This window comes from Myotis lucifugus, unplaced genomic scaffold (assembly GCF_000147115.1).
Source record: "Myotis lucifugus unplaced genomic scaffold, Myoluc2.0 scaffold_433, whole genome shotgun sequence".
NCBI lineage: Eukaryota > Metazoa > Chordata > Mammalia > Chiroptera > Vespertilionidae > Myotis > Myotis lucifugus.
This window is the reverse complement of record NW_005871481.1, coordinates 681,497-692,254: the sequence shown is the minus strand read 5'-3', so window position 1 is coordinate 692,254 and position 10,758 is coordinate 681,497. Positions and strand designations below refer to the sequence as shown.

Sequence of the window (10,758 nt, the reverse complement as noted above, 5' to 3'; positions counted from 1 at the left end):
ACATAATGATTAGTACCTGTGATAAATTTCAGCATCTTCATCCCCACACACCTCCAGTACAAAAAAAAAAGAAAGGGACCGCCACAAGGGACAGACACCTCCCGACAACCTTGACCTTTTTCCCCACGACCGACCCGCACTACGAGCGGAAATACTACTTCCCCGACGCGCGAGCTGGAGCGCTCGCTGCGCTTCGACATGAATGGCGACGACGTGATCGTCTTCCTGCACATCCAGAAGACGGGCGGCACCACCTTCGGCCGCCACCTCGTGCAGAACGTGCGCCTCGAGGTGCCCTGCGACTGCCGGCCCGGCCAGAAGAAGTGCACCTGCTACCGGCCCAACCGCCGCGAGACCTGGCTCTTCTCCCGCTTCTCCACCGGCTGGAGCTGCGGGCTGCACGCCGACTGGACCGAGCTCACCAGCTGCGTGCCCGGCGTGCTGGACCGCCGCGACCCCGCCGCGCTGCGCGCACCCAGGTGAGCCCACCCCCGCGGCCACGCGGTCCGCCCGCCGCTGCGAGCGCCACCGGCCACAGCCGTCTCCCCTCGCTCTCCCCTCCTGCCCCAGTCGCTCTCCTCCCCCCTCTCCCACGGGGCGGGTAGTGCCTGGGCCCCCGCCTGGGAGGACAGTGGATTCTGGGCGTGTGCTCCCACCTGGCGTGTGCGCTTTCCTGCGCCGCTCTCCTGAGGCGCTCCCACCCAAAGCTCAAGGAGGAATGGAGGGTGCTCTCCCTACCCTGTGGGCCCCCAGCCTGCCTCAGGGGCTGGGAAGGCCCTGCCCGCTTGTGTGCGCCCGTGGAACAAAGGCCGAGTGTGGCCTCGGCTGCTGGTTCTCGGAGTTGGGCCCCAACCAAGTGTGAGCTTGCCCTGAAAGAGGAACAAAAGCCAGGTTGGGGGGAGCTGAGCTGGTCAGGGCAGGTGCAGCCAGACGCCTTTCCTGGGGACCCCTATCCTGTGGAGGTGGGGGCACCCGCAGGACGGTGCTGGGTTGTGGGTGGTTCAGGCTGGGAATCTTCCTCCTGTTTGGGGTGCTCTGAGGCCTTCTCCCCAGAAGGCGGCTGGGAGGCCGGGGGTGCAGGCTCTGCTGCTGTGGGTCTGCCTCCCCGTTGCCTCAGGACTGTGCGAGCCGCCCGCGTGGGGATCTGGCTGCTGTTGTCTTGCTTGTCGGCACTCAGGAAGGCCGGGTCTCGGGGATCTGGGGTGAACACTGCTCCCCCTGCTCAACCCTGCAGTCCTTTTCCGGGGTCTTTCCCAGGCTGTTGGGAATTGGGGCCCTAAAGCTGGTGGGAGTTGGGCGAGGATATCTCCCCCCTTTCCCTTGGCTGTGTTGCTCCCTCCCCCACAAAAAAGCCTCTCAACCTGAGAGAGAACATTCCTGGTCTCCAGTAGGCAGGTGCTGATGGACCTGCCTCCAGGGCCCCTGAGCCTTGCTTTCTGCCCACACTTGGCCAGCTCCGCACAGATGCACTTTCCTGGCATAATTCCCCCCAGCCTTCCCCCCAACCCTTCCCCCAGCCTCCCCCACGCACACACCCGTGGTTGATCCTCGCAGTACTAGACTGAGCTTGGCCTGGGGGCTTGCAGCTCTCTGCCCACCAGGGCTGTAGGCCCCTGGAACTGGGCACTGCCCAACCCAGGTAGGCCTAGGCAGGCACGTCCCTGTCCGTAGGAGGGGGATGGGGACAGACACCATCCTGTCTGCCAAAGGGAGTTACCCCGAGAGCCCCTTAGGGAGCATGTGCAGAGCTGGCTGGCCGGCTGGCTAGGGCCTGAATCCAGCCAATGGCCTTGGCCCTAGTTTGCAACCAAGTTGTTCTTCCTGTAGCCCTGGGGTCACAGGGTGAAGGTTCCTGGCCTCTTTGTTCTGGAATTTGTCCTGATGAGCAGATCAGGCTCCTCACACACAGAAGGGGGAGGTCAGGTGGAGCTGATTGCTCCCCACCCCACCCCACCCCACCCCACCCCTGTGCCGCACCAGGCCCCCAGGGCCCACCCAGGGTGGGTATGTAACAACAATGGAAAACAAATGCCGGGCCTGGTCAGCCAGATGCCTGTTGCTGGGGTGGGCTGCCAGCACCCCCCCCCCCAAATTGCTGAGCTCAGCGGCAGCAGCCTGTGGAGGGGGTGCTAGGGGTGCTGAAGGCCCTGCTCTGTAGTCCACTCGGAGCTGTCGGTGCCACCAAGCAGGTGACAGCTTTGCCTTTGCTCTCCCTCCTGTCACTTCTGTTCCAGACACTAGACTAGATAGATTGCTTTTTAATGAGCTTCCTGAGAGGCCGAGTAGCCGGGCCGGTCCTTGTGCGTGTACGTGTGCCTGCCCTGAAGTCGCCTTGAGCCGCCCTGCTGGTGGGCTGGGCTGGGCTGGGCCGCAGCTCTCCCCTGTTGCAGTGGCCCGGCACCTCTCAGGAAGGAGCGTGCCTGCCCTCCGTGCTCCTGTCCTCCTGCGAGCCAGGGGTTGGTGGTGCCTGGTTTCATGAGTCTCGGATGTCACCCTCACCTCCTTCCAGTAGGGCCAGGTCCCACCCTCCCCGTGGATGTGGCACGCCCCCAGCTGGGGTCTGAGGAGGGGTGGCCCTGGCTCCTAGAGCTGTCCTGACACGGCCCTTGGGGGTCTGGGCCCCAGTGAGGACCCTTTCCTTCTCAGGCCGGCACACTGCAGGACCTGGGCCCGTGCCTTTCTGTCACGAGGGGCACTTCGAGAATTTCTCCGCCAAGCCTCTCCCAGCTCCTGAGGCCAGGTCTCGGCCTAGGGGAGGTGGGCCTTGTGCAGGAAATGAGGTGCTCCTCGCCCTAATCTCCTGGGTCAGGCCGGGCGTTCTGAGGCCTGTGCTGAGGAGACGCATAGAGATGGCAGGTGTCCCGCCTCCCTGGGATGTGCTCCCTGACCTAGAAGAGAGTAACAGGTGTGTGAGTGAGGCCTTGGCGGGTCCCCGTGTGTCCTGTGTCCGTAGGGGGGAAGGGAGGGGGAGCTGCTGCACTTGCTGGCATCAGCCGGGAGGGCTTGTAAGGGCAGGACTGGCCTTGGAGAGGTGCGGCTGCTCCTGAGCAGCAGGCAGGTGGCTGACTGTTGCCAGGAGCTGCTTTGGTGAGTGTCTCCGCACCCCGTACTCCTGTGTCACCTTGTGGGCTCGGGTGGTGCTCTCAGGGCCTTCCTCCTTCCGTCTGCCTGATGGGACAGGAGCCAATGCCAGGTCTTGCCTGGGTGGCCCTGGAGTCACGTAGGCTTCATTGGGACCTGAATGTGGCTTCTGGGCCACCTTCATGGGACCCTGGCTTGGCCCCTGGAGTGTCCCCGGCTGCGGTGCTGCCTGCGGAGACTGCGTCCTTGCAGGAGGCACCGCGCCCAGTCAGTAGAGTGTGCCCTCGGCTCTGTGCCTCATCTCCGGTCCCACGCCCTCCCTCCACCATCCTGAGGTCCTCTGGTTCCAGAAATAGGCCTGTGCTGCCCTCCGCCCGGCTTGCCCTCATCTCTTCCCACTGTTCGGCAGGCTACCCCTCTCCCGCAGCCCAGCTCTGCTCCTCGCGCGCCAGGAAGCCCGCCCTGGCAGCACTCGGTGGTGCTCTGCATCCTGTCATGTCCACAGAACGTTGGCACCAACAAGAATTCTCTCCATCAGGACCCACAGCCTCTCTGGGAGCTGTGCTCCGCAGGCTTCACCCAGACAAGTCGGGTTTGGCCTTGCGTGCAGTGCCAGCCCCAGAGAAACACAGCAGCTCCCGCCTTGCCTCCCCGGTCACTTCTCTGTGCTCAAGGGGACCAAGCCCGCCTTTGCCTGCAGCAGGGAGGCGTCACCTGACGCACAGGGCTGGACGGTGAACAGGGCCCCGCCTGAGGGACCTGGTTGGGTGTCACAGTGGCCTGAAGCACCGAGAGAGGACTTGGGTTGAGACAAAAAGAACCTGAGGTCAAAATGTTCAGAATTACGTTTTCATTTTTTAAGAAAAGGGAAAAAACATGTTTTTCAGCAGATGCATGAGAACTTCCTTTTGAAGCAACCTTTCAAACAGTTTGTGGACGGTTCTTTTCAATGGGCTCTGGCTTGTGAAGTCAGGCGCTAGACCTCATGTGTCCTAAAGCGCCGGGGACCAGGACTTGTGTCCTCAGCGGCAATCCGCTGTGAAGCCGGGGGCCGTGCAGAGTGCCGGACGCGGGTGTGTGGCCTGGCTCTGGTCTGGTCTTGTCCACCCCTGGCTCAGCCTGTCCTGTGGGCCCAGCTCCCAGCCCTGGCCCGGACCGGGGGAGCCAGCAGGAGTTTCTTTCTTGGCGGAAGGCCTGAGAAGCGTGGCGGCTACACTGGGGAGAGGTAGGCGGTTGGTGAGGGCGTTTGTTGTCCTGGAGGGCCCTGCGTCTTCCTTTCACATCCCTCCTCCTCTGTCGTAAAGGGAGGCTGGTGGAGATCATTGGGAGTAAGGTGTAAAAGAAAAGCCTCCTCTTCTCCACACATCCCCGTTTTCTACCATTGAAACCGTAATAGGACTTCTCTGTGAATGCTCCGTGTCATTGAGCATAACCGTGCAGGGCTGCAGGCCCGCTGGCCCCGCGTGCGTCCTCCGCCATGCTCCCCCGCGGCTGCAGTGAGCGCCGGTGTGAATATTCCGCATGGCTCCATAGCTCCGGTTTCCTTTTCAGTTCCTGGGAGTGGAACCTCTGAGGGGATGGTCGGGATGGCTAGAGGCTCTTCAGCAAGTCTGTGCCTGTGTGTTGCCTCTGGTGGTTGGGTGCCTGTCTTGGCAGCACCCCTGTGGGACTGAAGAGTGCATGGGAGGCTGGCTCTGGCTCCCTCACACTCGGTAGGTGCAGAGGAACCTCGCTGCTCAAACTTAAATCATTCCAGAAGGCGGTTCAAAGGAGAGATTTGTTTGAAAACCGAATCTTTTTTCCCATTAGAAGAAATGTAAATTGAATTAATCCATTCCAGACCCTCAAATGATTCCCTGTTTTACCCTTTCTCATATACAGTACATGTCTAATGTGCCGTTTAATCTATAAATTTATGGAACCACCCCCTACTAGCCTTAAACGGATCCCTTTCAGCTCTCAGTCCAGAGGTGCAGCATCTTAGCTTGTCCACATATCTCTACCTCCCAAATGCAGTCACTGGCTAACTGCTATTCCTTTATCCAAATCAACAAGTTTTCCTACCTCTTCCATTTGCCTGTGAGCTTTGTTTTGAGCACTTTCACATCCTTAGCCACATGAGCACTCTTTTTTTAAAAAATATATTTTTATTGATTTCAGAGAGGAAGGGAGAGGGAGAGAGAGAAACATCAGTGATGAGAGAGAATTGTTGATTGGCTGCCTCCTGCATGCCTCCTATTGGGGATCAAGCCCACAACCTGGGCATGTGCCCTTGACCGGAATCAAACTCGGGACCCTTCAGTCTGTAGGGTCTATCCACTAAGCCACACCAGCTAGGGCAGCATGAGCACTCTTGATGGCCTCTTTATGTTTTAAAATTGCGCTGATTGTCCATTGCACCAGCAACAAAAGCAAAAATAAACACAAACATATTCATCATTTCCTGAGATGCTAAGGACTCCAGGTTTAGGAATAAACCAGGTTTAGGAGTGAAGTCGACTTCTCTCCTGGGTTTGTGGCCTGGGAGAGGCTTTTTGTTGTGGGATGTATCCACATGAAGGGCTGTCAGGTTGAGAACTGCAGTTCTATTAGGAAATGGAGACATTTTTCATTTGGCCCCGGCACCACAAGGCAGGCGTGTGATGTTGGCCCCATTTTCCACAAGAAAGCCAGGCAGGGCCCAGGAAAGTCGGGGAACTTGCAGAGTCCCCGGCCTGGCGAGCCCACAGCTGGCCGGGTGTCTGTCTGTCCCAAGCCTGTGTGCCCGGCCAGCGTTCAGCTGCAGCTGGGAGGCTACTGGTGGGTGAGAACAGTAGCCAGCCCTGGGGCCAACCAGCCAGGCCCAGCACGTGGCTCCCGCCTGGGCAGACCTGGGAAGTCTCCGGAGGAGGGTTCAGTTTATGGGAACCATCTGCAGCCTCGCTGGACCCTGATCGGGCCACACCCTCGGCTCTGGCCGCACCTGTGAGGCCCGCTGGCGGCAGCTTAGACTGTGCGGTGCCCAAGCAAGGCCTTTGGGCAGCAAGGCGGTGCCTCTCCCGTGGACGGGGCGTGGGAAGTTGTGTCATTCAGGCCAGGACGTGACTCACCTGGAGAGCACACGAAGGCGTGAGGGGCTGGGCTCTCTCCTGACATTTTCTGAGCATTTCTCCTCACATGACAAAACCGCACGCAGCCTCTCACTGCACGCGGCTCCTCCAGGCGGTGCCTCGGCCTCACTGCCAGCACTCACAGGTGAGAAGACATGTTTGTAAGAAGGTTTTTCTCTTTCAAGACTCTTGTTCTTGTCTCTTCCAGAACTCAGTTGGCTCTTTCTTCCTGTGAAGTTTTTGCTGTCTGTGTGTTTTTTTCTTGGGGTCTGGGGGTCATGGGGGATGTTATTCAGGAAAAAGGTACCAAGCTTGGCTGGGGCCACAGGGGATGAGATGCTGCCCCAGCCACAAAAGTAGGCCAGCAAGTGAGTGGTGATGGCAGGAGATGTGCCCTGGAGCATCTGAGGGTTTTGCAGGATGAATAGGAGTACACAGGAAGTGGTGCTCTGGAACCAGTTAGGTTTCTAGACACACCCTCTGACACACACAGCCACTTGCAGGGACAGGCAGGGCCTAAGAGGCAGTGGGGTGGGGCAGTGAGTAGAGAAGGGCTCTCCCAGAGGGGCAGGCAGAGGCCCCGAACGCAGGCCTGTCTGGCTGTGGGACTGGTGGCCTGACATTGTCCCCTTCTGGTGTGACATGGTCCCAGACCCCAGCTTACAGGGCCCGGTCTTTGGGAACAGTGTGGGGTGCACATATCCGCAGGCCAGTTAGAGTACTGGCTCTGACCGCCGTTAGCTGACACCAGGGGCAGCCGCAAGGACGCCACCAGCTGTGGAGCCCACACACCCTGCCAGCCTCGCTGGGGCCTGGGGCCTGTTTCCTTGATGGCAGCCTTTCCATGGCCGCCAGCTGCGCCTGCCCAGTGTGAGGGTGTGTGGCCTTCCCCGGCCCGTGGGTGGCCTGGGGGAGCTGTTTCAAACCCCCTCCCCTCAACCTCCCACTGTGGAGGGGGGGCGGTGTTCACTCAGCCAAGCACCCTGGGTCTGGGGCCCCAGCTCACCAAGGGCTGCTGTGGGGACAGACGTGCCCTGAGTTTCACAAAACCACTGCAGGGCCTGCGCCCTCTCGGTATAGACGGGCTCTGAGGCACCAAGGGGGCGGCGTACATGGGATGCGGCCCCAGAGTTCCATCTGGGCAGCCCAGGCAGCCACTCTGGGCCCCAGCCGGCCCAGCCGGGCACCAAAGGAGGAGAGGGGAGCCCTGGGCGGCCTCTCCCCTGTGCTGGAGTCCGAGGTCCATGGGCAGCACATGGAAACCATCTCTCTGAGCCCAGGCCCCATCTCTGCAGGGGATGTACAGCTTCTCGTTTGCCTGAGGCACTTGTGGCCTCGTGGCCTCTCCAGCCCCATGCCTGTCCATGTCTTATTCTGCAGTTGGCAGCTCACAGGCCTGCTGCCAGGAGTGGAGCCCGGAGCCTCGCCTGTGTGGTGGGTCCTCTGGGGCTTCCCACACCCTTCAGGAGGCTGGGGGGGGGGCGCCCTGAGAAGAGGTGGGGGCTCTGATGTCTGAGCAGGTGCAGCCGCCCCAGTTTGTTTGTATGGGGAACACGCATCAGCCCAACGCAGGGACCAGCAAATCCGTAATTGTCTGGCATGACGATAACTAGAGAGATTAAAACTCTGGAGTTAACTGTTTATAAGCTTGTAGATTGGAGGGGGTCAGACCAGCACCCCTGCAAGGGGCCTCATGCCCCAGGGCTGACATTTGAACCTCAGCTCTTGAGTCGGAGCCGTCCTGCAGCCCTGGCCCAGCCCTGAGCACGGAGGCCTCGGTGTGAGGTGGGCAACGCTCAGGTGGCTCTGCTCAGCCTGTCCCGGGGCACATGTAGCGGCTGTGGGAGGACTTGGTGTGCACGCGGTCAGCTCCTGGAACTTCTGTCCGCCTCCACCTGAGTAAGGACTGGTGGTCCAGGGCGGCCTGGCAGCCAGGAAGCCACTGGGAGCAAACAGCCCCAGCAGGTGGGAGAGCAAGGCCCTTCCTCAGAGCCAGAAGCCCATGACCATGGAGGATGGGGGTGGGGTCCCAGCTCTGCCACTCGCAAGCTCTGTGACATATGTGCCTCGGTTTCCCCTCTGTAGGACGGGCGTACTGTTAGTGCCTGCTCACAGGAGGTGCAGGGGATTGTGCCTGGCGTGAGGACTGTTTGACAAGAGGCTGCAGTTCCCTCTGAGAGCACAAGGCACGGGCTCCTGACCCCCCTCGGGGTCGTCGGTGCGAGGCCCGCGGCTCCCACCCAGCAGCTGGCGTCCAGCATCACTGGCCTCCACGTGGCGGCCTGGGCCGTGCTGTGCTTCCGCTGTGGGGTCTCCTGCTCACCCCTTTGCCATGTTTGCTCCCCAGATCTCCAGAAACCCCGACAGCTGGTGGGCAGCCCAGATGAACGGGCTGTCAGCGTGGTCTCTGAATGCGCAGGTCGGCCAGGCGTCTGGCCGGAGCAGCAGCAGCGTGCCCACCTGTCTCTGAGAATTTGTGAGACCCTACCGGCGAGGGGAGAGGACAGGGTGGGTGACTGGCTGGGCCCGGGCCTTGCAGAGACCTAGGACCTGCGGTTCCTCCTTCCCTATCCGGCTGCCTTCGCCCTGGGCTGTGGCCACGCACCCACCACGTGACGGCCTGATGCTGCCGCGGTCTCAGTCCCAGTGCTTCCACCCGCTGAGACCTCCCGCACCCCCAGTGCGCTGTGTGCTTACATACCACTGCAGGCACTGTACCCCCTGAAACAGCACAGCAGTTTAGAACCTTCTAGATTAGAACCTGCATCAGATGGTACTTGACCCTCTGTACCTTGCTTTCCCCACTCAGCCTTGTCGTTGAGATTTACCCACGTTGGCCCACGACGTGCATATTTAATTCATTGACTGCTGGTTTAGCACCGAGTTTGTCTGGACGTCTCTTTTCCCCTGTGCTTTGTCCTGCCAGCAGAGGCTTTCACAGGCCCGGCGACTGGCCAGCCTGCTCCTCCCCAGCAGAGGGCGGTCCGTCCTCAGCTCAGCTCTGCTCGAGGCATCCAGCGCTCTCCAGCCTGGCTCCTCCAAACCGCCCCCCCTGCCGTGCCCGAGCTCCCCCAACATTTGGACCGTCAGACGTTGCCATTTTGCCAGGCCAGTAGCCATGGTCTTGGCGCATTGTTCCCATGACTGGGTGAGGCAGGCGTCCTGTTTGGTTAACTGGCTGCTGTTAGTGTCTCTGGGCCCAGAGGGTTGGTGTGTCCCCTGACGTGTTCTGGTGCAAAGTTCTACGGCGACGACACCCCCATCTGCCCTTCCAGCGTTCGCACCATAGGGAGGGGCGGCACACCCCTGCCTCCGCCACTGGCACCAGAGTGCACGTGCAGTGCTGGAGGGGAGTGGCCCTGCTGACCTCTGACCTTTCTGGGAACCCCTTATAGTGGGGCTCAGCCAGAGGCCTGGAAAGCTGACTGGGAGACAGATGGATGTCCCCGGGGCCTGCTGCTGAAGCCGAGCCCAGAGGCTGGGCGAGTGGGAGACTTCCTGCCTGGCGTCTGACACCCATCAGCCCTGGCGGTGGGTCCCTGTGAGGTTGGTTGGAAGAAAGGGTCCTGTAGCCAAAACCAGAGGCTCCCGTAGCCAAAACCAGTCCACTGCTCTGAAGTCAGGGGGCCTCTCCTCTCTCGATGGAAATCTGGGTGGGCTTTCCTCGGGTGAGGCCTGCAGGAGTCCCTGTGCTCCCAGCCGGGGCCCAGCCCGAACCCCATCTCCACAGCCAGACCCGGGCTGCCCTGTGGGCAGAGCTCCCTGCCCCCACTGAAGAGAAGCACGAGGGCAGGGCTCCCTTACCATCCCAGCAGCCTTGGGTGCACCTCGCCCAGCCCCACTGGCCCAGGCGGCGTCCGGGCCCCGGGGACCCGCATGGGCAGAGTTCGTTCGAGCCTGCGGGTGGGGATGAGCATCGCCCCTGAGTCCTGAGCTCCACAAGCTCGCGTGTCAGTGCTTCTGAGGCATCAGTGCCCTCGCCCCGGGATGAAGACGGGCTGGCACTGAGGCTCTGCAGTGACGTCACCACCGCAAGGGGCTCGTGGGGTGCCATCCTGAGCTGGGGCCAGGTTTGGGGTGTAGTATGGCCTTTTCTCTGGAGTCCTGGGCTGCGTTCTCATCAAGGAAACTGCAGCTGTAGGAGGCAGCTGGCCTGTGGGAGGAGCTGTCAGGCTGTGGTGCTGTTTCCGAGTGCCCACTGGGCTGGGGTGGGGCAGGCCCCTTGCCAAGGGCACAGTCGGAGCCCAGTAGCTGGAAAGACTCCCCCACCACCAAGTGCCAGGCCTTCCTTGTTCTTGACTCGCCATTTGGGGCCCCCACAGGACAGATGAGGAAACAGGCTCAGAGCCTCAGTGACTTGTCGCCCAAGGGCACATATAGCAGAGCAGGATGCCCCAGGCCTGTGTCCCAGGTCCCTGTTACCTCTCCAGGGGCAGGGAGCAGGCAGGTCCAGTGAGGAGGGAGCCAGGCAGTGGTCATTCCTGCCTGTGGAGGCCAGCAGGGCAGCTTTAATGACGAGCTTTCCCAGGAGCTCAAATGGTACAGGGGCCTGGAGGCAACCGCCCAGTGCCCAGCAACTCACCCTCCC

The 10,758-nt window shown here is 61.1% G+C and overlaps 1 protein-coding gene across 4 annotated transcripts in view; it reads left to right on the top strand.

The window, feature by feature from the left end:
- The first annotated feature begins 103 nt into the window (after positions 1-103).
- The window catches only part of HS6ST1 (heparan sulfate 6-O-sulfotransferase 1), a 91,365-nt gene continuing 80,710 nt past the window's right edge, over positions 104-10,758 (top strand). For all 4 annotated transcript variants that reach the window (XR_002826272.1, XR_002826273.1, XR_002826274.1 and 1 more), the window contains exon 1: positions 104-479. Coding sequence is in view for 1 of the 4 variants with exons in the window: in XM_023744171.1 (XP_023599939.1) it covers positions 199-479 (281 nt within the window). In the remaining 3 variants the exon portion in view is untranslated. The remainder of the gene's footprint in view (positions 480-10,758) is intronic.